This window comes from Oncorhynchus nerka, linkage group LG2 (genome assembly GCF_034236695.1).
Source record: "Oncorhynchus nerka isolate Pitt River linkage group LG2, Oner_Uvic_2.0, whole genome shotgun sequence".
Taxonomy (NCBI): domain Eukaryota; kingdom Metazoa; phylum Chordata; class Actinopteri; order Salmoniformes; family Salmonidae; genus Oncorhynchus; species Oncorhynchus nerka.
Window position 1 is genome coordinate 94,290,553 of NC_088397.1, and position 27,712 is coordinate 94,318,264.

Consider the following 27,712-nt stretch of genomic DNA (forward strand, 5'->3'; position numbering starts at 1 on the left):
GTATATAGTCTGGGACCAGGCTAGGTAATACAACAGTGTATATAGTCTAGGCCAGGCTAGGTAATACAACAGTGTATATAGTCTAGGACCAGGCTAGGTATGACAACAGTGTATATAGTCTAGGTAATACAACAGTGTATATAGTCTAGGACCAGGCTAGGTAATACAACAGTGTATATAGTCTAGGACCAGGCTAGGTAATACAACAGTGTATATAGTCTAGGACCAGGCTAGGTAATACAACAGTGTATATAGTCTAGGACCAGGCTAGGTAATACAACAGTGTATATAGTCTAGGACCAGGCTAGGTAACACAACAGTGTATATAGTCTAGGACCAGGCTAGGCTAGGTAATACAACAGTGTACTAGGACAGGCTAACAGTGTATATAGTCTAGGACCAGGCTAGGTAACAACAGTGTATATAGTCTAGGACCAGGCTAGGTAATACAACAGTGTATATAGTCTAGGACCAGGCTAGGCTAGGTAACACAACAGTGTATATAGTCTAGGACCAGGCTAGGCTAGGTAATACAACAGTGTATATAGTCTAGGACCAGACTAGGTAATACAACAGTGTATATAGTCTAGGACCAGGCTAGGTAATACAACAGTGTATATAGTCTAGGGCCAGGCTAGGTATTACAACAGTGTATATAGTCTAGGACCAGGCTAGGTAACACAACAGTGTATATAGTCTAGGACCAGGCTAGGTAATAACACAACAGTGTATATAATCTAGGACCAGGCTAGGTAACACAACAGTGTATATAGTCTAGGACCAGGCTAGGTAACACAACAGTGTATATAGTCTAGGACCAGGCTAGGTAACACAACAGTGTATATAGTCTAGGACCAGGCTAGGCTAGGTAACACAACAGTGTATATAATCTAGGACCAGGCTAGGTAATACAACAGTGTATATAGTCTAGGACCAGGCTAGGCTAGGTAATACAACAGTGTATATGGTCTGAGGTTGTCTGTCTGTTGTTCTCTGCATGGGTAAGAGAAAGGTCAGCCTCAGTAGAACAATTACTGGTATTAAACACCCCTTTACAGCATCCCGCTCACTCTCCTGTTGTTCTTAACAAACATGGATCAACACATGGAGAGAAATACAGAGAGCAGAGAGAGGTGAGAGAGGAGCGAGAGGTGAGAGGCGAGAGTGGCGGCGAGGAGCGAGAGTGGCGGCGAGGAGCGAGAGGGCGGCGAGGAGCGAGAGGGCGGAGAGGAGCGAGAGGGCGGCGAGGAGCGAGAGGGCGGAGAGGAGCGAGAGGGCGGAGAGGAGCGAGAGGGCGGAGAGGAGCGAGAGGGCGGAGAGGAGCGAGAGGGCGGCGAGGAGCGAGAGGGCGGAGAGGAGCGAGAGGGCGGTGAGAAGCGAGAGTGGCGGCGAGAGGGCGGTGAGAAGCGAGAGTGGCGGCGAGAGGGCGGCGAGGAGCGAGAGGGCGGCGAGAGGAGCGAGAGGGCGGAGAGGAGCGAGAGGGCGGCGAGGAGCGAGAGTGGCGAGAGGGCGGCGAGGAGCGAGAGTGGCGAGAGGGCGGTGAGAGAGGCTCTCGCAGGAGCGATAGACCAGCATGAGGCGAGAGTGCAGAGAGAGGTGAGAGCTACCTGGAATGGTTGGCTAGCGGGCAATCTGACAGGTTTTCAAACACACTAATGATTTAACTATCAGGTTAGGAGTCATTGGGCAGATACCCTGTATAACAAATTGCTCCTTATTCCCTTTATAGTGCACTACTTTGGACCAGTGCACTGGCTATAAAGTGGTACACTATATAGGGTGCCATTTCAGACTAACACACTAATACTTTGGCTGTCAGCCTGGCTGGCAAATAGCAGGGCTGAAACATTAGCTACAATACCTCGGGGTTCCCTCTCTCCTTCGGTCTTCTCTGTATGGTGGGAAGGATAAACAGAGGACTGTGTGTGTCGTACAACTATTTCATCTAGACTCTACCGCATCTGAATGATAACAGCTTATGTACGTTATTATAACGATAAAAACAAGTCTATACCTTAACAACATATACAGTAGAACAGAAACTATATAGACGTGGAATAAGACGCCTTTTGAAACGCTTTGGCAATATTTACAGAATGTATTTTATGTCAATAAAGCAACTTAAACTGATAAAACAATATAGACAAAACAATGTGTAGATAGTTAATGTGTTCAGCATTATTATGTGAGTCATAAATGAGGTAATCTAGAAGGTACAGGGCCTTGCAAAAGTATTCCCCCCCCCCCCCTTGGCGTTTTTCCAAATGCCCCACTTCTCGCCTCTCCTCTCCTCTCCTCTCCGGGGAGACCTGCGCCACAGCTGATGTGCATCTGTGTCCTTCCTGTAGCGCGGATCAGTGAATACACTACTGCCATCCACCTTTACAGAGGCAACACAGGTGTACGTGTGGGTGTGTACGGGCATGTCCATGAGAGTTTGGCCTGAATATACGTACATTCTCTTGGAATACTGAAATCCAACAATATACTGGACATATGCATAATTACATAAATTTCATTACAACCTGTGATTTTAATTTGGATTTCATGTAATGGACAGACACAAAATAGTCCAGAAATTGGTGAAGTCAAATGAAATAAAAAAATGTCAAACTGAAAAGAGGTGCGTATGTATTCATCCTCTTTGTTATGAAGCCCCTAAATAAGAGCTGGAGCAACCAATTACCTTCAGGAGTCACACAATTAGTTAAATAAAGTCCACCTGTGTGCAATCTAAGTGTCACATGATCTGTCACATGATCTCAGCAAACATACACTGGTTCTGAAAGGCCCCCCAGATTCTGCAACACCACTAAGCAAAGGGCGGCATCATGAAGACCAAGGAACTCTCCAAACAGGTCAGGGACAAAGATGTGAAGAAGTTCAGATCAGGGTTATAAAAAAATATCAGAAACTTTGAACATCCCAAGGAGCACCATTACATCCATTATAAAATAATGGAAAGAATATGGCACCACAACAAACCTGCCAAGAGAGGGCTGCCCACCAAAACTCAGGGATCAGGCAAGGAGGGCATTAATCAGAGAGGCAACAAAGAGGCCAACGATAACCCTGAAGGAGCTGCTAAGCTCCACAGTGGAAATTGGAGTATCTGTCCATAGGACCACTTTAAGCCGTACACTCCACAGAGCTGGACTTTACGGAAGAGTGGCCAGAAAAAAAAATTCAAGCAAAAAAATAAGCAAACACGTTTGGTGTTCGCCAAAAGGCCTCTTGGAAGGCGAAGCTTCACCCCAGTCTGAGGTCCGAGTGCTCTGGAGCAGGTTTCATTCAAGGATCTCCCTGTACTTTGCACTGTTCACCTTTCCCTTGATACTGACTAGTCTCCCTGCCGCTGAAAAACATCCCCACAGCATGCTGCCACCACCATGCTTCACCATAGGGATGGTGGAAAACATCCCCCACAGCATGATGCTGCCACCACCATGCTTCACCGTAGGGATGGTGGAAAACATTCCCACAGCATGATGCTGCCACCACCATGCTTCACCGTAGGGATGGTGGAAAACATCCCCACAGCATGATGCTGCCACCACCATGCTTCACCGTAGGGATGGTGGAAAACATCCCCACAGCATGATGCTGCCACCACCATGCTTCACTGTAGGGATGGTGGAAAACATCCCCACAGCATGATGCTGCCACCACCATGCTTCACTGTAAGGATGGTGCCAGGTTTCCTACAGAAGGGAAGCTTGGTATTCAGGCCAAAGAGTTCCATCAGACCAGAGAATCTTGTTTTTCATGGTCTGAGAGTCCTTTAGGTGCCTTTTATAAAACTCCAAGCGAGCTGTCATGTGCCTTTTACTGAGGACTGGCTTCTGTCTGGCGTCTGTCTGTCTGGCCACCATAAAGGCCTGATTGGTGAAGTGCTGCAGAGATGGTTGTCCTTTTGGTAGGTTCTCCCATCTCCACAGAAGAACTTTGGAGCTCTGTCAAGAGTGACCATCAGGTTCTTGGTCACCTCCCTGACCAAGGCCCTTTTTCCTCGATTAATCAGTTTGGCCAGGTGGCCAGGTCTTGGTGGTTCCAAACTTCTTCCATTTAAGAATGATGGAGACCGCTGTGCTCTTGGGGACCTTCAATGCTGCAGAATTTGTTGGTACCTTTCCCCAGATCTGTGCCTCGACACAATCCTGTCTCAGAGCTCTACGGACAATTCCTTCCACCTCATGGTTTGGTTTTTACGCTGACATGCACTGTCAACTGTGGGATCTTATATAGACAGGTTTGTGCCTTTCCAAATCATGCATTGTGTGTAGATTGAGGAGTACATTTGATTATTTAATCCATTTTAAAATAAGGCTGTAACAAAATGTGGAAAATGTCAAGGGGTCTGAATACTTTCCGAATGCTGTATATACAGTATCAGTCTAAAGTTTTGGACACACTGACTCATTCAAGGGTTTTTCTTTATTTTTTAAAACTATTTTCTACATTGTAGAATAATAGTGAAGACATCAAAATGATTAAATAACACTTATGGAATCATGTAGTAAACATAAGTTTCAATTAACAGGTTAAAAGTTAATTTGTGGAATTGTTTTCCTTCTTAAGGCGTTTGAGACAATCAGTTGTGTTGTGACAAGGTAGGGGTGGTATACAGAAGATAGCCTTATTTGGTAAAAGACCAAGTCCATATTATGACAAGAACGGCTCAAATAAGCAAAAAGAAATGACAGTTCATTATTACTTTAAGACATGAAGGTCAGTCAATACGGAACATTTCAAGAACTTTAAAAGTGTATTCAAGTACAGTCGTAAAAACCATTAAGCACTCTCATGGCTCTCATAAGGACCTCCACAGGAAAGGAAGACCCAGAGTTACCTCTGCTGCAGAGGATAAGTTCATTAGACTTAATTAACAACCTCATCAATCGGCAATTAACTGCACCTCAGATTACAGCCCAAATAAATGCTTCACAGAGTTCAAGTAACAGACACATCAACTGTTCAGAGGAGACTGTGTGAATCAGGCCTTCATGGTCGAATTGCTGCAAAGAAACTACTACTAAAGGACACCAATAATAAGAAGAGACTTGCTTGGGCCAAAAAACTGCCTCAGTGTTTAACACTTTTTTGGTTACTAAATGATTCCATATGTGTTATTTCATAGTTTTGATGTCTTCCCTATTATTCTACAATGTAGAAAATAGTACAAATATAGAAAAACCCTTTGAATGAGTAGCTGTGACTGGTACTGTATATCATCACTTTGGATAGGCTAATGAAATCATCACATTGGATAGGCTAATGAAATCATCACATTGGATAGGCTGATGAAATCATCACATTGGATAGGCTGATGAAATCATCACATTGGATAGGCTGATGAAATCATCACATTGGATAGGCTAATGAAATCATCACATTGGATAGGCTAATGAAATCATCACATTGGATAGGCTAATGAAATCATCACATTGGATAGGCTAATGAAATCATCACATTGGATAGGCTGATGAAATCATCACATTGGATAGGCTAATGAAATCATCACATTGGAAATCATCACATTGGATAGGCTAATGAAATCATCACATTGGATAGGCTAATGAAATCATCACATTGGATAGGCTAATGAAATCATCACATTGGATAGGCTAATGAAATCATCACATTGGATAGGCTAATGAAATCATCACATTGGATAGGCTGATGAAATCATCACATTGGATAGGCTAATGAAATCATCACATTGGATAGGCTAATGAAATCATCACATTGGATAGGCTAATGAAATCATCACATTGGATAGGCTAATGAAATCATCACATTGGATAGGCTGAAATCATCACATTGAAATCATCACATTGGATAGGCTGATGAAATCATCACATTGGATAGGCTGATGAAATCATCACATTGGATAGGCTAATGAAATCATCACATTGGATAGGCTAATGAAATCATCACATTGGATAGGCTGATGAAATCATCACATTGGATAGGCTAATGAAATCATCACATTGGTTAATGAGAATATACAACATAATATAAATCATCAGTAGAATGACTTGACATAAATATGCATCTTATATCTACACTGGTGGTAAGAAAACATGCCCATTGGATACTATTGAAATCATCACAATAGGCTGATGAAATCATCACATTGGAGATTCATCAGCTTGGACAAAAATCATCACCTGGAATGGTTGAAATCATCACTGGATAGGCTTGGTGAAATTCACATGGAATGGCTGATGAAATCATCACTGGATAGGCTTGGAAATCATCACTGGAATAGGCTAATGAAATCCACATTGGTTAATGGCTAATATAAATCAGGTCCTGGAATATCTACACTGGTTGCATGCATGCACTGCTGGCTGATGAAATCAGGTCCTGGAATGGTTGCATGCCACTGCTGGCTTGGTCAGGTCCTGGAATGGTTGCATGCCACTGCTGGCTTGGTCAGGTCCTGGAATGGTTGCATGTCACTGGCTTGGTCTGGCTTGCATGCCACTGCAGGGTCCTGGAATGGTTGCATGCCACTGCTGGCTTGGTCAGTTCCTGGAATGGTTGCATGCCACTGCTGGCTTGGTCAGTTCCTGGAATGGTTGCATGTCACTGCTGGCTTGGTTGGTCCTGGAATGGTTGCATGTCACTGCTGGCTTGGTTGGTCCTGGAATGGTTGCATGCCACTGCTGGCTTGGTTGGTCCTGGAATGGTTGCATGCCACTGCTGGCTTGGTCAGGTCCTGGAATGGTTGCATGCCACTGCTGGCTTGGTCAGGTCCTGGAATGGTTGCATGCCACTGCTGGCTTGGTTGGTCCTGGAATGGTTGCATGCCACTGCTGGCTTGGTCAGGTCCTGGAATGGTTGCATGCCACTGCTGGCTTGGTTGGTCCTGGAATGGTTGCATGCCACTGCTGGCTTGGTCAGTTCCTGGAATGGTTGCATGCCACTGCTGGCTTGGTTGGTCCTGGAATGGTTGCATGCCACTGCTGGCTTGGTCAGGTCCTGGAATGGTTGCATGCCACTGCTGGCTTGGTCAGGTCCTGGAATGGTTGCATGCCACTGCTGGCTTGGTCAGTTCCTGGAATGGTTGCATGCCACTGCTGGCTTGGTCAGTTCCTGGAATGGTTGCATGCCACTGCTGGCTTGGTCAGTTCCTGGAATGGTTGCATGCCACTGCTGGCTTGGTCAGTTCCTGGAATGGTTGCATGCCACTGCTGGCTTGGTCAGTTCCTGGAATGGTTGCATGCCACTGCTGGCTTGGTCAGTTCCTGGAATGGTTGCATGCCACTGCTGGCTTGGTCAGTTCCTGGAATGGTTGCATGCCACTGCTGGCTTGGTCAGTTCCTGGAATGGTTGCATGCCACTGCTGGCTTGGTCAGTTCCTGGAATGGTTGCATGCCACTGCTGGCTTGGTCAGTTCCTGGAATGGTTGCATGCCACTGCTGGCTTGGTCAGGTCCTGGAATGGTTGCATGCCACTGCTGGCTTGGTCAGGTCCTGGAATGGTTGCATGCCACTGCTGGCTTGGTCAGGTCCTGGAATGGTTGCATGCCACTGCTGGCTTGGTCAGGTCCTGGAATGGTTGCATGCCACTGCTGGCTTGGTCAGTTCCTGGAATGGTTGCATGCCACTGCTGGCTTGGTCAGTTCCTGGAATGGTTGCATGTCACTGCTGGCTTGGTTGGTCCTGGAATGGTTGCATGCCACTGCTGGCTTGGTTGGTCCTGGAATGGTTGCATGCCACTGCTGGCTTGGTTGGTCCTGGAATGGTTGCATGCCACTGCTGGCTTGGTCAGGTCCTGGAATGGTTGCATGCCACTGCTGGCTTGGTTGGTCCTGGAATGGTTGCATGCCACTGCTGGCTTGGTCAGGTCCTGGAATGGTTGCATGCCACTGCTGGCTTGGTCAGGTCCTGGAATGGTTGCATGCCACTGCTGGCTTGGTCAGTTCCTGGAATGGTTGCATGCCACTGCTGGCTTGGTTGGTCCTGGAATGGTTGCATGCCACTGCTGGCTTGGTCAGGTCCTGGAATGGTTGCATGCCACTGCTGGCTTGGTCAGGTCCTGGAATGGTTGCATGCCACTGCTGGCTTGGTCAGGTCCTGGAATGGTTGCATGCCACTGCTGGCTTGGTCAGTTCCTGGAATGGTTGCATGCCACTGCTGGCTTGGTCAGGTCCTGGAATGGTTGCATGCCACTGCTGGCTTGGTCAGTTCCTGGAATGGTTGCATGCCACTGCTGGCTTGGTCAGTTCCTGGAATGGTTGCATGCCACTGCTGGCTTGGTCAGTTCCTGGAATGGTTGCATGCCACTGCTGGCTTGGTCAGTTCCTGGAATGGTTGCATGCCACTGCTGGCTTGGTCAGTTCCTGGAATGGTTGCATGCCACTGCTGGCTTGGTCAGTTCCTGGAATGGTTGCATGCCACTGCTGGCTTGGTCAGTTCCTGGAATGGTTGCATGCCACTGCTGGCTTGGTCAGTTCCTGGAATGGTTGCATGCCACTGCTGGCTTGGTCAGGTCCTGGAATGGTTGCATGCCACTGCTGGCTTGGTCAGGTCCTGGAATGGTTGCATGCCACTGCTGGCTTGGTCAGGTCCTGGAATGGTTGCATGCCACTGCTGGCTTGGTCAGGTCCTGGAATGGTTGCATGCCACTGCTGGCTTGGTCAGGTCCTGGAATGGTTGCATGCCACTGCTGGCTTGCTTCTGAAGCTAAGCAGGGTTGGTCCTGGTCAGTTCCTGGATGGGAGACCAGATGCTGCTGGCTTGCTTCTGAAGCTAAGCAGGGTTGGTCCTGGTCAGTTCCTGGATGGGAGAGCAGATGCTGCTGGCTTGCTTCTGAAGCTAAGCAGGGTTGGTCCTGGTCAGTTCCTGGATGGGAGAGCAGATGCTGCTGGCTTGCTTCTGAAGCTAAGCAGGGTTGGTCCTGGTCAGTTCCTGGATGGGAGACCAGATGCTGCTGGCTTGCTTCTGAAGCTAAGCAGGGTTGGTCCTGGTCAGTTCCTGGATGGGAGAGCAGATGCTGCTGTCTTGCTTCTGAAGCTAAGCAGGGTTGGTCCTGGTCAGTTCCTGGATGGGAGACCAGAGGCTGCTGGCTTGCTTCTGAAGCTAAGCAGGGTTGGTCCTGGTCAGTTCCTGGATGGGAGACCAGATGCTGCTGTCTTGCTTCTGAAGCTAAGCAGGGTTGGTCCTGGTCAGTTCCTGGATGGGAGACCAGATGCTGCTGTCTTGCTTCTGAAGCTAAGCAGGGTTGGTCCTGGTCAGTTCCTGGATGGGAGACCAGATGCTGCTGGCTTGCTTCTGAAGCTAAGCAGGGTTGGTCCTGGTCAGTTCCTGGATGGGAGAGCAGATGCTGCTGTCTTGCTTCTGAAGCTAAGCAGGGTTGGTCCTGGTCAGTTCCTGGATGGGAGAGCAGATGCTGCTGGCTTGCTTCTGAAGCTAAGCAGGGTTGGTCCTGGTCAGTTCCTGGATGGGAGAGCAGATGCTGCTGGCTTGCTTCTGAAGCTAAGCAGGGTTGGTCCTGGTCAGTTCCTGGATGGGAGACCAGATGCTGCTGTCTTGCTTCTGAAGCTAAGAGGGCTGCTGGTCAGTTCCTGGATGGGAGACTGGTCCTGGTCAGTTCCTGGATGGGAGACCAGATGCTGCTGGCTTGCTTCTGAAGCTAAGCAGGGTTGGTCCTGGTCAGTTCCTGGATGGGAGACCAGAGGGAGACCAGATGGGAGACTGCTGCTGTCTTGCTTCTGAAGCTAAGCAGGGTTGGTCCTGGTCAGTTCCTGGATGGGAGACCAGATGCTGCTGTCTTGCTTCTGAAGCTAAGCAGGGTTGGTCCTGGTCAGTTCCTGGATGGGAGACCAGATGCTGCTGTCTTGCTTCTGAAGCTAAGCAGGGTTGGTCCTGGTCAGTTCCTGGATGGGAGACCAGATGCTGCTGTCTTGCTTCTGAAGCTAAGCAGGGTTGGTCCTGGTCAGTTCCTGGATGGGAGACTGCTGTCTTGCTTCTGAAGCTAAGGGTTGGTCCTGGTCAGTTCCTGGATGGGAGACCAGATGCTGCTGTCTTGCTTCTGAAGCTAAGCAGGGTTGGTCCTGGTCAGTTCCTGGATGGGAGACCAGATGCTGCTGTCTTGCTTCTGAAGCTAAGCAGGGTTGGTCCTGGTCAGTTCCTGGAATGGGAGACCAGATGCTGCTGGCTTGCTTCTGAAGCTAAGCAGGGTTGGTCCTGGTCAGTTCCTGGATGGGAGACCAGATGCTGCTGGCTTGCTTCTGAAGCTAAGCAGGGTTGGTCCTGGTCAGTTCCTGGATGGGAGACCAGATGCTGCTGTCTTGCTTCTGAAGCTAAGCAGGGTTGGTCCTGGTCAGTTCCTGGATGGGAGAGCAGATGCTGCTGGCTTGCTTCTGAAGCTAAGCAGGGTTGGTCCTGGTCAGTTCCTGGATGGGAGACCAGATGCTGCTGTCTTGCTGAAGCTAAGCAGGGCTGGTCCTGGTCAGTTCCTGGATGGGAGCAGATGCTGCTGGCTTGCTTCTGAAGCTAAGCAGGGTTGGTCCTGGTCAGTTCCTGGATGGGAGACCAGATGCTGCTGGCTTGCTTCTGAAGCTAAGCAGGGTTGGTCCTGGTCAGTTCCTGGATGGGAGACCAGAGGCTGCTGGCTTGCTTCTGAAGCTAAGCAGGGTTGGTCCTGGTCAGTTCCTGGATGGGAGACCAGATGCTGCTGTCTTGCTTCTGAAGCTAAGCAGGGTTGGTCCTGGTCAGTTCCTGGATGGGAGACCAGATGCTGCTGGCTTGCTTCTGAAGCTAAGCAGGGTTGGTCCTGGTCAGTTCCTGGATGGGAGAGCAGATGCTGCTGGCTTGCTTCTGAAGCTAAGCAGGGTTGGTCCTGGTCAGTTCCTGGATGGGAGACCAGATGCTGCTGTCTTGCTTCTGAAGCTAAGCAGGGCTGGTCCTGGTCAGTTCCTGGATGGGAGACCAGATGCTGCTGGCTTGCTTCTGAAGCTAAGCAGGGTTGGTCCTGGTCAGTTCCTGGATGGGAGACCAGAGGCTGCTGGCTTGCTTCTGAAGCTAAGCAGGGTTGGTCCTGGTCAGTTCCTGGATGGGAGACCAGATGCTGCTGTCTTGCTTCTGAAGCTAAGCAGGGTTGGTCCTGGTCAGTTCCTGGATGGGAGACCAGATGCTGCTGTCTTGCTTCTGAAGCTAAGCAGGGTTGGTCCTGGTCAGTTCCTGGATGGGAGACCAGATGCTGCTGTCTTGCTTCTGAAGCTAAGCAGGGTTGGTCCTGGTCAGTTCCTGGATGGGAGACCAGATGCTGCTGTCTTGCTTCTGAAGCTAAGCAGGGTTGGTCCTGGTCAGTTCCTGGATGGGAGACCAGATGCTGCTGTCTTGCTTCTGAAGCTAAGCAGGGTTGGTCCTGGTCAGTTCCTGGATGGGAGACCAGAGGCTGCTGGCTTGCTTCTGAAGCTAAGCAGGGTTGGTCCTGGTCAGTTCCTGGATGGGAGACCAGATGCTGCTGTCTTGCTTCTGAAGCTAAGCAGGGTTGGTCCTGGTCAGTTCCTGGAATGGTTGCATGCCACTGCTGGCTTGCTTCTGAAGCTAAGCAGGGTTGGTCCTGGTCAGTTCCTGGATGGGAGACCAGATGCTGCTGGCTTGCTTCTGAAGCTAAGCAGGGTTGGTCCTGGTCAGTTCCTGGATGGGAGACCAGATGCTGCTGTCTTGCTTCTGAAGCTAAGCAGGGTTGGTCCTGGTCAGTTCCTGGATGGGAGAGCAGATGCTGCTGGCTTGCTTCTGAAGCTAAGCAGGGTTGGTCCTGGTCAGTTCCTGGATGGGAGAGCAGATGCTGCTGTCTTGCTTCTGAAGCTAAGCAGGGCTGGTCCTGGTCAGTTCCTGGATGGGAGAGCAGATGCTGCTGGCTTGCTTCTGAAGCTAAGCAGGGTTGGTCCTGGTCAGTTCCTGGATGGGAGACCAGATGCTGCTGGCTTGCTTCTGAAGCTAAGCAGGGTTGGTCCTGGTCAGTTCCTGGATGGGAGACCAGAGGCTGCTGGCTTGCTTCTGAAGCTAAGCAGGGTTGGTCCTGGTCAGTTCCTGGATGGGAGACCAGATGCTGCTGTCTTGCTTCTGAAGCTAAGCAGGGTTGGTCCTGGTCAGTTCCTGGATGGGAGACCAGATGCTGCTGTCTTGCTTCTGAAGCTAAGCAGGGTTGGTCCTGGTCAGTTCCTGGATGGGAGACCAGATGCTGCTGTCTTGCTTCTGAAGCTAAGCAGGGTTGGTCCTGGTCAGTTCCTGGATGGGAGACCTGATGCTGCTGGCTTGCTTCTGAAGCTAAGCAGGGTTGGTCCTGGTCAGTTCCTGGATGGGAGACCAGATGCTGCTGTCTTGCTTCTGAAGCTAAGCAGGGTTGGTCCTGGTCAGGTCCTGGATGGGAGACCAGATGCTGCTGGCTTGCTTCTGAAGCTAAGCAGGGTTGGTCCTGGTCAGTTCCTGGATGGGAGACCAGATGCTGCTGTCTTGCTTCTGAAGCTAAGCAGGGTTGGTCCTGGTCAGTTCCTGGATGGGAGACCAGATGCTGCGGTCTTGCTTCTGAAGCTAAGCAGGGTTGGTCCTGGTCAGTTCCTGGATGGGAGACCAGATGCTGCTGGAAGTGCTGTTGGAGGGCCAGTAGGCGGCACTCTTTCCTCTGGTCTAAAAAAAAATATCCCAATGCCCCAGGGCAGTGATTGGGGACACTGCCCTGTGTAGGGTGCGGTCTTTCGGATGGGACGTTAAACAGGTGTCCTGACTCTCTGAGGTCATTAAAGATCCCATGGCACTTATCGTAAGAGTAGGGGTGTTAACCCCCGGTGTCCTGGCTAAATTCCCAATCTGGCCCTCAAACCATCACAGTCACCTAATAATCCCCAGTTTCCAATTGGCTCATTCATCCCCCTTCTCTCCCCTGTAACTATTCCCCCTGGTCGTTGCTGTAAATGAGAATGTGTTCTCAGTCAACTTACCTGGTAAAATAACGGTAAAATAACGGTAAAATAACGGTAAAATAAATACTTTAAATAAATAAATCTTTTTTTTTTAACAAGGTTGTAAAGTATGAAACAGCATATATATGATAGTTATATATGTGAGCATCAGTCTGTACCAGTAAGAAGATTCCAAGGATAATGACTAACTCCAGGCATTAATAACTCGCTTTAGGGACATCACAAGGCTGAGAGAGATCTTAAACTGACCTTCCGAGAGAAAAGTAAAGGTTAAATCGCTTAGGTCATAGTCCCTTGTGCCAGAGTGTTAAGAGTTTCTGGGTCCCGAGGTTACTCCGGCTGTAATCTAAAACCCTATTCTTTAATAGTGTTGTGTGAAGACGAGTCAAATGTGAAAACACTAATCTCATATTCAATGCCACGATGTATCAACTGAAATTAATGAATCACTTTATCTGATTGGCTGTGTCAAATGTGATGCGACAAACACAAAGCTAATCACAGTTTCAATTTCTCTCCTCATCAGGACTAAAGTGGGACTGACAACATCAATTTAATTTCAGTTCGGTTTGTCCTTAATGACGTCCAATCTTTTCCCCTCTGCCTTTTGCACGTTGGCTTTCAGACCCTACACACAGTAGTAGACAGTGTGCAGTCCAGTGTTCGGTCCAGTGTTCGGTCCAGTGTTCGGTCCAGTGTGCGGTCCAGTGTGCGGTCCAGTGTGCGGACATATTACTGTTGCTATCGATGAACACAGAGATTAAAGATCTCCGTTCTTTCAGACCCTACACACAGTAGTAGACAGTGTGCAGTCCAGTGTTCAGTCCAGTGTACGGACATATTACTGCTGCTTTCAATGAACACAGAGATGAAAGATCTCCGTTCTTTCAGACCCTACACACAGTAGTAGACAGTGTGCGGTCCAGTGTGCAGTCCAGTGTGCAGTCCAGTGTACGGACATATTACTGCTGCTTTCAATGAACACAGAGATGAAAGATCTCCGTCCTTTCAGACAAAATAATAAAAGTTCTAGAGCTTCTACAGAGTCCTTCATCAGACCTCAGTGCCACTTCACATCATAAATGAACCGAGTGAACTGTACGTTAAGTGCATATGACTTTGGACTTCAAACATAGCTATGAAGAACATTTGACTTGAGTCAGTGCTCACAGACAGACAATGCGGTCTCAGTCTACCTGCAGAAAAAGGTTAAGGTGAGGGGGGGGGGGGGGGGGAAATCACACTAGAAGCTTTTCAAAGATGCAGCGACTTCATTTCGATTGTTTTCAATGAAGACCATTCCATTCACCCGAAGGGACAATAGAACTGCACTTCCATGGAATCCTTTATCAGAGCGTAGCACCACTTTATCATTTTGGGGCGGCAGGTAGCCTAGTGGTTAGCGTGTTGGACCAGTAACCCGAAAGGTTGCTGGATCAAATCCCCGAGCTGACAAGGTAAAAAAAATCTGTCGTTCTGCCCCTTGAACAAGGCAGTTAAACCCACTTTTCCTAGGCCATCATTGCAAATAAGAATTTGTTCTTAACTGATTTGCCTAATGGAATAATAATGGAAAATGAACAATGGATGGAAATGAATCAACTGTATAAATTATCATTAAATGTAAAAGGAACATTTACTGCATATAACCTTCAACTTCAAACTGAGAACTGAAGACCTCACTCAATCTGTCAGAATCTGGTCTGCATTAGGGAAAAGCATAGAGTATCATATTTCCCACTGAAGAGGAGGGGTTGAAAAAGAGAAGGGGAATGTTTACGGTTTCCTCCTGACTAATGCTGCAGCACTCTGGCTGAGTTGTCCTCAATGGTAACTCCGGAGAGGAGGATGAGGACAGACCAAAAGGGCAAGAGAAGAGGAATCCACACCAATTCCATTACAGCGAAACCACAGTAGAGAGAGACAGAGACAGAGAGAGACAGAGACAGAGACAGAGACAGAGAGACAGAGAGAGAGAGAGAGAGAGAGAGAGAGAGAGAGAGAGAGAGAGTGAGAAACAGAGAGAGAGACAGAGAGAGAGAAACAGAGAGAGAGACAGAGAGAAACAGAGAGAGACAGAGAGAGAAACAGAGAGAGAGACAGAGAGAGAAACAGAGAGAGAGAGGAGAGAGAGAGAGAGAGAGAGAGAGGAGAGAGAGACAGAGAGAGAGAGAGAGAGACAGACAGAGGGAGAGACAGACAAAGCGAGAGACAGAGAGAGCGAGAGAGAGAAACAGAGAGAGAGACAGAGAGAGCGAGAGACAGACAAAGCGAGAGAGCGAGAGACAGAGAGAGAGTGAGAAACAGAGAGAGAGAGACAGACAGAGAGAGAGACAGAGAGAGAGAGAGAAACAGAGAGAGAGACAGAGACAGAGAGAGCGAGAGACAGACAAAGCGAGAGACAGAGAGAGAGTGAGAAACAGAGAGAGAGACAGAGAGAGAGACAGAGAGAGAGACAGAGAGAGAGAAACAGAGAGAGAGACAGAGAGAGAGAAACAGAGAGAGAGACAGAGAGAGAGAAACAGAGAGAGACAGAGAGAAACAGAGAGAGACAGAGAGAGAGAGGAGAGAGAGAGAGAGAGAGAGAGGAGAGAGAGACAGAGAGAGAGAGACAGACAGAGAGAGAGACAGACAAAGCGAGAGACAGAGAGAGAGAGAGAGACAGACAGAGAGAGAGACAGAGACAGAGAGACAGAGACAGAGAGAGCGAGAGACAGACAAAGCGAGAGAGCGAGAGACAGAGAGAGAGTGAGAAACAGAGAGAGAGACAGAGAGAGAGACAGAGAGAGAGACAGAGAGAGAGACAGAGAGAGAGAAACAGAGAGAGAGACAGAGAGAAACAGAGAGAGACAGAGAGAGAGAGGAGAGAGAGAGAGAGAGAGAGACAGAGAGAGAGAGAGACAGACAGAGAGAGAGACAGACAGAGAGAGAGACAGACAAAGCGAGAGACAGAGAGAGAGAGAGAGAGACAGACAGAGAGAGAGACAGACAAAGCGAGAGACAGAGAGAGCGAGAGAGAGAAACAGAGAGAGAGACAGAGAGAGCGAGAGACAGACAAAGCGAGAGACAGAGAGAGAGTGAGAAACAGAGAGAGAGAGACAGAGAGAGACAGAGAGAGAGACAGAGAGAGAGAGAGAAACAGAGAGAGAGACAGAGAGAGCGAGAGACAGACAAAGCGAGAGAGCGAGAGACAGAGAGAGAGTGAGAAACAGAGAGAGAGACAGAGAGAGAGAGAGAGAGACAGAGAGAGAGAGAGAGAGACAGAGAGAGAGACAGAGAGAGAGAGAGAGAGAGAGAGAGAGAGAGAGAGACAGAGAGAGACAGAGAGAGAGACAGAGAGAGAGACAGAGAGAGCGACAGAGTGACAGAGAGCGAGAGCGACAAAGCGAAAGAGAGACAGAGAAGTGTGTAGTGAGAGAGAGTATAGTAGTGTAGTGTGGTATAGTATAGTATATTGTAGTACGGTGTAGTATAGTGTAGTATAGTGTGGTATAGTGTAGTATATTGTAGTATGGTGTAGTCTAGTGTAGTATATTGTAGTATAATATAGTGTAGTATATTGTAGTATGGTGAAGTATAGTGTAGTATATTGTAGTATAGTGTGGTATAGTGTAGTATAATATTACTCACTGCTGTACTGGCGGCGGCCTGCTTTGACTCTATAGTCAGGAAGGCTAACATCTGTTCCACCTTCTGCTCTTCCTCCTCGTGGATGTAGTCTGTATCTGCATGGGAACGACACAGCTTCCAGTTAGGAAAAGACACAGCTTACAGTTAGGGAACGACACAGCTTACAGTTAGGGAACGACACAGCTTACAGTTAGGGAACGACACAGCTTACAGTTAGGGAACGACACAGCTTACAGTTAGGAAACGACACAGCTTACAGTTAGGAAACGACACAGCTTACAGTTAGGAAACGACACAGCTTACAGTTAGGAAACGACACAGCTTCCAGTTAGGAAACGACACAGCTTCCAGTTAGGGAACGACACAGCTTCCAGTTAGGGAACGACACAGCTTCCAGTTAGGGAACGACACAGCTTCCAGTTAGGGAACGACACAGCTTCCAGTTAGGAAACGACACAGCTTCCAGTTAGGAAACGACACAGCTTCCAGTTAGGAAACGACACAGCTTCCAGTTAGGAAACGACACAGCTTACAGTTAGGAAACGACACAGCTTACAGTTAGGAAACGACACAGCTTACAGTTAGGAAACGACACAGCTTACAGTTAGGAAACGACACAGCTTACAGTTAGGAAACGACACAGCTTACAGTTAGGAAACAACACAGCTTACAGTTGGGAAACAACACAGCTTACAGTTGGGAAACAACACAGCTTACAGTTAGATGGAGTTACAGTTGGGAAACAACACAGCTTACAGTTAGATGGAGTTAGTTGGGAAACGACACAGCTTACAGTTAGATGGAGTTAGTTGGGAAACAACACAGCTTACAGTTAGGAAACAACACAGCTTACAGTTAGGAAACAACACAGCTTACAGTTGGGAAACAACACAGCTTACAGTTAGATGGAGTTACAGTTGGGAAACAACACAGCTTACAGTTAGGAAACAACACAGCTTACAGTTAGATGGAGTTACAGTTGGGAAACGACACAGCTTACAGTTAGATGGAGTTACAGTTGGGAAACGACACAGCTTACAGTTAGATGGAGTTAGTTGGGAAACGACACAGCTTACAGTTAGGAAACAACACAGCTTACAGTTAGGAAACAACACAGCTTACAGTTAGGAAACAACACAGCTTACAGTTAGATGGAGTTACAGTTGGGAAACGACACAGCTTACAGTTAGATGGAGTTAGTTGGGAAACGACACAGCTTACAGTTAGATGGAGTTAGTTGGGAAACGACACAGCTTACAGTTAGATGGAGTTAGTTGGGAAACGACACAGCTTACAGTTAGATGGAGTTAGTTGGGAAACAACACAGCTTACAGTTAGGAAACAACACAGCTTACAGTTAGATGGAGTTAGTTGGGAAACGACACAGCTTACAGTTAGATGGAGTTACAGTTGGGAAACAACACAGCTTACAGTTAGATGGAGTTAGTTGGGAAACGACACAGCTTACAGTTAGGAAACAACACAGCTTACAGTTAGATGGAGTTAGTTGGGAAACAACACAGCTTACAGCTAGGAAACAACACAGCTTACAGTTAGGAAACAACACAGCTTACAGTTAGATGGAGTTACAGTTGGGAAACAACACAGTTTACAGTTAGATGGAGTTAGTTGGGAAACGACACAGCTTACAGTTAGATGGAGTTAGTTGGGAAACAACACAGCTTACAGTTAGGAAACAACACAGCTTACAGTTAGGAAACAACACAGCTTACAGTTGGGAAACAACACAGCTTACAGTTAGATGGAGTTACAGTTGGGAAACAACACAGCTTACAGTTAGATGGAGTTAGTTGGGAAACAACACAGCTTACAGTTAGGAAACAACACAGCTTACAGTTAGATGGAGTTACAGTTGGGAAACGACACAGCTTACAGTTAGATGGAGTTAGTTGGGAAACGACACAGCTTACAGTTAGATGGAGTTAGTTGGGAAACAACACAGCTTACAGTTAGGAAACAACACAGCTTACAGTTAGATGGAGTTACAGTTGGGAAACAACACAGCTTACAGTTAGATGGAGTTAGTTGGGAAACAACACAGCTTACAGTTAGGAAACAACACAGCTTACAGTTAGATGGAGTTACAGTTGGGAAACAACACAGCTTACAGTTAGATGGAGTTAGTTGGGAAACGACACTGCTTACAGTTAGGAAACAACACAGCTTACAGTTAGATGGATTAAGTTGGGAAACGACACAGCTTACAGTTAGATGGATTAAGTTGGGAAACGACACAGCTTACAGTTAGAGGGAGTTACAGTTGGGGAACGACACAGCTTACAGTTAGATGGAGTTAGTTGGGGAACGACACATTACATCACTCATTTCACACAGTAAACAGAGATATTAAACAAAGATAACTAATTTTCCTCAAATACAAAATAGTAAAATCTCTCAAAGATATGTAACACACGCTGTGCTGCCATCCTGTTAGAAGGTAACAGATTATTTTTTTTACAATGGTTCAATTGGATTTTCATTGTGTTCAATGGTGTTATTTGCCCCCTAGTGGCGCTTTCTGGTACTTAGAAAGACGACGCAAACAGGAAGTACAGAATTTGTTTTGCACGCATAGAAGCAGCTACAAACAAAGCTACGGTGCAGGTCTTTCAATGTAGTTATTTCTTGTCACGCTTCAGCCTTGGAAAAATATTTGTTTGTAAGTTCGATTCAAGCATTTAGCTAATGATGATAATCTTGTTATTGATAGAGTTGCTTACATATGTTGGTTGCATTTACTCACAAATTGCAATGCCTTTAATGTATGTCGTTAGCTGTATTACTTTGCTCATGCGTCATGCAAACGAATTGTAAAATATACAATACTGTAGTTTTGTTACTGTTTCTAGTGTAATATGCTTTGTTATTCTACATAGATGGTTATACATTATTAGAGTAATGAAAGGAGCCAATTACCATATGGTTAACAATTAGCTATATGGTTTGGCATCATGCCAGATGCATGGTACCTTAGCGTGTGCTTTGTATTTATGCAACTTCAAATGTTTAATGTACAGCTACAGTATGTCGGTGTGAATTGAACACTAAAGTATATTCTTTTCTGTATTTTGCAGTTTCACAACATAAACGTTTTCAATATATTCATTCAAGAAAAGTCACGCCTTGGGAGTTTTATTGAAGACTTAGTTGTTAGCTATCTGTCTAGTTTTGCATGGGAACGCAACTCAAGGGCAGAATACACGCATCATTCAAGAGAACAGCATCCCATGCCCCAGCTCTCCTTCGGAATCATTCAGTCTGAATCCCAAGCTCAAGAGAACAGCTCTCCTCCCCTCCTGAATCTTTCAGTCTGAATCCCAAGCTCAAGAGAACAGCTCTCCTCTCCTCCTGAATCTTTCAGTCTGAATCCCAAGCTCAAGAGAACAACTGTCCTCCTGAATCGTTTAGTCTGAATCCCAAGCTCAAGAGAACAGCTCTCCTCTCCTCCTGAATCTTTCAGTCTGAATCCCAAGCTCAAGAGAACAACTGTCCTCCTGAATCGTTTAGTCTGAATCCCAAGATCAAGAGAACAGCTCTCCTCTCCTCCTGAATCTTTCAGTCTGAATCCCAAGCTCAAGAGAACAACTGTCCTCCTGAATCGTTTAGTCTGAATCCCAAGCTCAAGAGAACAGCTCTCCTCTCCTTCTGAATCTTTCAGTCTGAATCCCAAGCTCAAGAGAACAACTGTCCTCCTGAATCGTTTAGTCTGAATCCCAAGCTCAAGAGAACAGCTCTCCTCCTGAATCTTTCAGTCTGAATCCCCAGCTCAAGAGAACAACTGTCCTCCTGAATCGTTTAGTCTGAATCCCAAGCTCAAGAGAACAGCTCTCCTCCTGAATCGTTCAGTCTGAATCCCAAGCTCAAGAGAACAGCTCTCCTCCTGAATCTTTCAGTCTGAATCCCCAGCTCAAGAAAACAGCTCTCATCTCCTCCTGTCCATGTCATGTCTAGTCTGAGAACCAGTAAAGTGCAGTTAACACTATACATCCTTGTTACAGCAGGGTGTCAGGCAAGGTGTCACCACTTAGCTGACAGAACTAGCAGAAACACAACCTTTAGTTATTCGTCCTGGTATGGTAGTGCCCTCTCAAGTTCCAAGCCGTACAAGGAGCTGCTTTGTCCAGGTAAAAGCGTCTCGGATCCAGCAGGGACTGGTGTGTGTGTGTGTGTGTCTATACATGAGTGAGTGTGTGTGTAAACCATTCACCTTCTCTACAAAGAGACCACATCTGTTGTTACAGGACCAACCACATGAACACTTTAATATATACCTAATAGAGGTCGACCAATTATGATTTTTCACCTTCTCTACAAAGAGACCACATCTGTTGTTACAGGACCAACCACATGAACACTTTAATATATACCTATTAGAGGTCGACCAATTATGATTTTTCAACGCCGATACCGATTATTGGAGGACCCAAAAAAAAAGCCGATACACCGATTAAAATCGGACAATTTTTATATACACACATATATATATATATATATATATATATATATATATATATATATTTGTAATAATGACAATTACAACAATAATGAATGAACAATGAACACTTATTTTAACTTAATGTAATACATCAATAAAATCAATTTAGTCTCAAATAAATAATGAAACATGTTCAATTTGGTTTAAATAATGCAAAAACAAAGTGTTGGAGGAGAAAGTAAAAGTGCAATATGTGCCATGTAAGAAAGCTAACGTTTCAGTTCCTTGCTCAGAACATGAGAACATATGAAAGCTGGTGGTTCCTTTTAACATGAGTCTTCAATATTCCCAGGTAAGAAGTTTTAGGTTGTAGTTATTATAGGAATTATAGGACTATTTCTCTCTATACCATTTGTATTTCATATACCTTTGACTATTTAATATTCTTATAGGCACTATAGTATTCCCAGTCTAATCTCGGGAGTTGATAGGCTTGAAGTCATAAACAGCGCTGTGCTTCAAGCGTTGCTAAGAGCTGCTGGCAAACGTTGCTAAGAGGTGCTGGCAAACGTTGCTAAGAGCTGCTGGCAAACGTTGCTAAGAGCTGCTGGCAAACGTTGCTAAGAGCTGCTGGCAAACGTTGCTAAGAGCTGCTGGCAAACGTTGCTAAGAGCTGCTGGCAAACGCAGGAATGTGCTGTTTGAATGAATGCTTACGAGCCTGCTGCTGCCTACCACCACTCAGTCAGACTGCTCTATCAAATATCAAATCATAGACTTAACTATAATAAACACACAGAAATACGAGCCTTTGGTCATTAATATGGTCGAATCCGGAAACTATCATTTCAAAAACAAAAAGTTTATTATTTCAGTGAAATACGGAACCGTTCCGTATTGTATCTAACAGGTGGCATCCATCAGTCTAAATATTCCTGTTACATTGCACAACCTTCAATGTTATGTCATAATTCAGGCAAATTAATTAGTCTTTGTTAGGAAGAAATGGTCTTCACACAGTTCTCAACGAGCCAGACGGCCCAAACTGCTGCATATACCCTGACTCGAATGCGCTTTTGTTAAATCATCACCCGTTTGGCGAAGTAGGCTGTGAGTCGATGATAAATTAACAGGCACCGCATTGATTATATAAAACGCAGGACAAGCTAGTTAAACTAGTAATATCATCAACCATGTGTAGTTAACTAGTGATTATGTTAAGATTGATTGTTTTTTATAAGTTTAGTGCTAGCTAGCAACTTACATTGTCTCCTTGCTGCACTCGTGTAACAGGTGGTCACAGTCTGCCACGCAGTTTCCTCCTGGATTGCAATGTAATCGGCGTCCAAAAATACCTATTACCGATTGTTATGAAAACTTGAAATCGGCCCTAATTAATCGGCCCTGCCGACCTCTAATACTTACATTGGAATATTTATGGAAACTTAATCAAAAGGCAAAGAGGAGGAGGAGGAGGGACAGGAGGAGGAGGGACAGGAGGAAGAGGGACAGGAGGAGGAGGAGGAGGGACAGGAGGAGGAGGAACAGGAAGAGGAACAGGAGGAGGAGGAACGGGAGAAACAGGAGATACAGGAGGAGGGACAGGAGGAGAGACAGGAGGAGGAGGAGGAACAGGAGGAGGGGGGACAGGAGGAGGAACAGGAGGAGGGGGGACAGGATGAGGAACAGGAGGAGGAGGAGGGACAGGAGGAAGAGGGACAGGAGGAAGAGGGACAGGAGGAGGAGGAGGAAGAGGGAACATGAGGAGGAACAGGAAGAGGAGGAACAGGAGGAGGAAGAGGAACATGAGGAGGAACAGGAAGAGGAGGAACAGGAGGAGGAGGGACAGGAGGGGGAGGGAAAAGAGGAGAAGGGAAAAGAGGAGGGACAGGAGGAGGAGGGACAGGAGGGAAAAGAGGAGGGACAGGAGGAGGAGGGGCAGGAGGAGGAGGGGCAGGAGGAGGAGGGACAGGAGGAGGGAAAAGAGGAGGGAAAAGAGGAAGGGCAGGAGGAGGAGGGGCAGGAGGAGGAAGGGCAGGAGGAGGAGGGGCAGGAGGAGGAGGGGCAGGAGGAGGAGGGGCAGGAGGAGGAGGGGCAGGAGGAGGAGGGACAGGAGGAGGAGGGAAAAGAGGAGGGACAGGAGCAGGAGGGATAAAGAGGAGGGACAGGAGCAGGAGGACTGAAAAACAGCTACTCTCTCAAGGCCATAAGACTGTTAAACAGCCACCACTCTCTTGGCACTTTAATAAATTTAATAAATGGATTTAATAAAAGGCATCACTAGTCACTTTAAATAACGCCACTTTATATAATGTCTACATATCCTACATTACTCATCTCATATGTATACACTGTACTATATACCATCTACTGCATCTTGCCTATGCCGCACGACCATCGCTCATCCATATATTTTTATGTACATATTCTTATTCCATCCCTTTAGATTTATGTGTTTAAGGTCGTCCTTGTGAATTTGTTAGATTACTTGTTAGATATTACTGTACTGTCGGAACTAGAAGCACAAGCATTTCACTACACTCGCATTAACATCTTCTAACCATGTGTATGTGACAAATTACATTTTATTTTATTTGAGAAGGAGGAACATGAGGGGGGAGGGGCAGGAGGAGGAACAGGAGGGGGAGGAACAGGAGGGGGAGGGGCAGGAGGAGGAACAGGAGGCGCGGGGCAGGAGGAGGAACAGGAAGAGGAACAGGAAGAGGAGGAGGGACAGGGGGAGGATGAGAAACAGGAGGAGGAGGAGGAGGAGGGACAGGAGGAGGATGAGAAACAGGAGGAGGAGGAGGGACAGGAGGAGGAGGAACAGGAAGAGGAACAGGAAGAGGAGGAGGAACAGGAGGTGGGACAAGAGGAGGGACAGGAGGTGGGACAAGAGGAGGGACAGGAGGTGGGACAAGAGGAGTGACAGGAGGTGGGACAAGAGGGACAGGAGGAGGAGTAGGGACAGGAGGAGGGACAGGAACAGGAAGAGGAGGAAGAGGAGGAGGAGGAACAGGAGGAGGGACAGAAGCAGGGAACAGGAGGAGGAACAGGAGGAGGAGGAGGAACAGGGACAAGGGGAGGAGGAGGAGGAACAGGAGATACAGGAGGAGGAACAGGAGGAGGAGGAACAGGAGGAGGTGGGACAGGAGGAGGTGGGACAGGAGGAGGAGGGACATGAGGTGGAACAGGAGGAGGAACAGGAGGAGGGACAGGAGGTGGGACAGGAGGTGGGACAGGAGGAGGGACAGGAGGTGGGACAGGAGGTGGGACAGGAGGAGGGACAGGAGGTGGGACAGGAGGAGGGACAGGAGGTGGGACAGGAGGAGGGACAGGAGGTGGGACAGGAGGAGAGGGAACAGGAGGAGGGACAGGAGGAGGAACAGGATGTGGGACAGGAGGAGAGGGAACAGGAGGAACAGGAGGAGGGACAGGAGGAGGAACAGGAGGAGGGACAGGAGGAGGAACAGGAGGTGGGACAGGAGGAGAGGGAACAGGAGGAACAGGAGGAGAGGGAACAGGAGGAACAGGAGGAGGAACCGGAGGTGGGACAGGAGGAGAGGGAACAGGAGGAACAGGAGGAGGAACAGGAGGTGGGACAGGAGGAGAGGGAACAGGAGGAGGAACAGGAGGTGGGACAGGAGGTGGGACAGGAGGAGGAACAGGAGGAGGGACAGGAGGAGGAACAGGAGGAGGAACAGGAGGAGGGACAGGAGGTGGGACAGGAGGAGGAACAGGAGGAGGAGGAGTAGAGTCCTGACTGGCAGCATGGCCATTGAGAGAGATGGAGAGATTCTTAAACATGTTTGAAGTGGATAAATGTCCATCAGCCTCCTCTCCTCTTCTTTCCTCAAGTGGCTGCTGTGTGTTTAATGCTGCGTACCATCTGAGACGCTCATCTATAATGTATTACTGTCCGCCTGGCTGGTGGACTGTCTTCACAGAGGCAGGAACCTGTCCTTCAGTGCAGCACATGACTGAACAATAAACATGGTCTTTGTTCGGGAAATTCTACTATTATCATCATCATCATTCATGAAATCAATATTTATTCAACCTTGAGGATTTGAAGAATTCCTCTGTGATTTATTAATTTGTGGTTCCACCATCACCCAGAGCCAACCTTAACCCCTAGAACCAAGCCCAGAGCCAACCTTAACCCCTAGAACCAAGCCTAGAGCCCAGAGACAAGCCCAGAGCCAACCTTAACCCCTAGAACCAAGCCCAGAGCCAACCTTAACCCCTAGAACCAAGCCCAGAGCTAACCTTAACCCCTAGAACCAAGCCCAGAGCCAACCTTAACCCCTAGAACCAAGCCCAGAGCCAACCTTAACCCATAGAACCAAGCCCAGAGCCAACCTTAACCCATAGAACCAAGCCCAGAGCCAACCCCTAGAACTAAGCCCAGAGCCAACCTTAACCCCTAGAACCAAGCCCAGAGCCAACCTTAACCCCTAGAACCAAGCCCAGAGCCAACCTTAACCCCTAGAATCAAGCCCAGAGCCAACCCTAGAGCCCAGAGACAAGCCCAACTGAGAGCTAAGCCCAGAGCCAACCTTAACCCCTAGAACCAAGCCCAGAGCCAACCCTAGAGCCCAGAGACAAGGCCAACCGAGAGCTAAGCCCAGAGCCAACCTTAACCCCTATAACCAAGCCCAGAGCCAACCTTAACCCCTATAACCAAGCCCAGAGCCAACCTTAACCCCTATAACCAAGCCCAGAGCCAACCTTAACCCCTATAACCAAGCCCAGAGCCATCCTTAACCCCTATAACCAAGCCCAGAGACAAGCCCAACCCCAGAGCATAGCCCAGAGCCACGCCCAGTGAGAAAGCAGAGCCACAAGGACTGTTTTCATAAACAAATGACAGAGGGAGAAAGGAGAGAGGGAGAGAGAAGGGGGAGGTGGGGGGTGCTGATGAAAATAACCCATGTTAGCAGCAGCTGATGGGACAGAGGCGATGCCTCCCGCCACTAACCCTCTTCCTCCCCTCTCTGCTTGTGACCTTGGCCTTGTCCTTGCCACAGTGCATTTAGGTGGAACATAGCAAGACACAGAGGAAGTATATATACATATACTGTCAGGTTTCTGAAGGGTTGGGGAGTAGGGCAATAATCACTCTGAACCAGAGATCCACATTCTATTACGAAGTATACCCTTGAACTTAATCCATATTTTGTTATGTTACATCCTGAATTCAAAATGTATTCTATAGATCGTTATTTCCCCCCCTCAATAACCCATAATGACAAAGTGAAAACATGTTTTCAGACAATTTTTTGCACATTTATTGAAAATGAAATACAGAAATATCTTCCATATTAATATTCAGACCCCTTTTGCTATGCCAATACAACTTGAGCTCAGGTGAATCCAAGTTTCTTAAGATGCCACTCCAACTTGAGCTCAGGTGAATCCAAGTTTCTTAAGATGCCACTCCAACTTGAGCTCAGGTGAATCCAAGTTTCTTAGGATGCCACTCCAACTTGAGCTCAGGTGAATCCAAGTTTCTTAAGATGCCAATACAACTTGAGCTCAGGTGAATCCAAGTTTCTTAAGATGCCACTCCAACTTGAGCTCAGGTGAATCCAAGTTTCTTAAGATGCCAATACAACTTGAGCTCAGGTGAATCCAAGTTTCTTAAGATGCCAATACAACTTGAGCTCAGGTGAATCCAAGTTTCTTAAGATGCCACTCCAACTTGAGCTCAGGTGAATCCAAGTTTCTTAAGATGCCAATACAACTTGACTGGAGTTTGGACATTACTTAGAGAAAAAAAAAACATGTCTATATAAGGTCCCATAGCTGACAGTGCATGTCAGAGAAGAAGCTATTGTCCAAGGAACTGCCCCAAAAATCTACAATATAGAATTTTGATGATGCATGTCTGGGGAAGGATATGAAACCATTTCTAGAGTGTTGAACGTTTCCAAGAGCACAGTGTTCTCCATAATTTGGAAATACCCAGACTCTGCCTAGAGCTGGCCGTCCAACCAAACTGAGCGACTAGGCAAGAAGGACCTTGGTTAGGGAGGTGACCAAGAACCCAATGACCACTGACAGAACTACAGTTCCATGGCTGAAATGGGAGAACCTACCAGAAGGACAACAGTCTACAGCACTTCATCGATCTGGGCTTTATGGGAGAGTGGCCAGACAGCTGAGAAAAAGGCACGACAGCACAACCAGAGTGCATTTGCAAAAAGGCGCGTGAAAGATTCCGAGAATAAGGCAGAAAATATTCTGTGCTCTATTGAGTGAGAAAATGTAACTATTTGGCCTGAATGCAAAGTGCTATGACTGGAGTAAACCAGGCACAGCTTATCCCCCATTTCACACCATCCTTACCCTGAAGCATGATGGTGGCAGCATCATGCTATGGGGATCATTTTAAGCGGCAGGGACTGGGAGACTGATAAGGATAAAGGGAACAATGAATGGAGCCAAATACAGGCAAATCCTTAATGAAAACCTGCTTCAGCGTGCAAATGACCTTAGACTGGGGGCAAAGATTTGTATTCCAACAGGACAATGACTCCAAGCATACAGCCAAAGCAATGCTGGAATGGCTTCATAACAAGAATGTCAAAGTCCTTCAGTACCCCGGTCAAAGCACAGACTGGAATCCCATTGCAAATCTGTGGAAAGACTAAGATTGCTATTGTGGATCTTAATGCTTTTCCT

At 47.3% G+C, this 27,712-nt stretch overlaps 1 protein-coding gene across 1 annotated transcript in view; it reads right to left on the reverse strand.

The window, feature by feature from the left end:
- LOC115131901 (E3 ubiquitin-protein ligase RNF123) overlaps positions 1 to 27,712 on the reverse strand; it is a 296,244-nt gene that overhangs the window by 31,126 nt on the left and 237,406 nt on the right. The window contains exon 37 of the mRNA XM_065004357.1: positions 16,571 to 16,665. Coding sequence (XP_064860429.1) covers positions 16,571 to 16,665 — 95 coding nt within the window. The remainder of the gene's footprint in view (positions 1 to 16,570; positions 16,666 to 27,712) is intronic.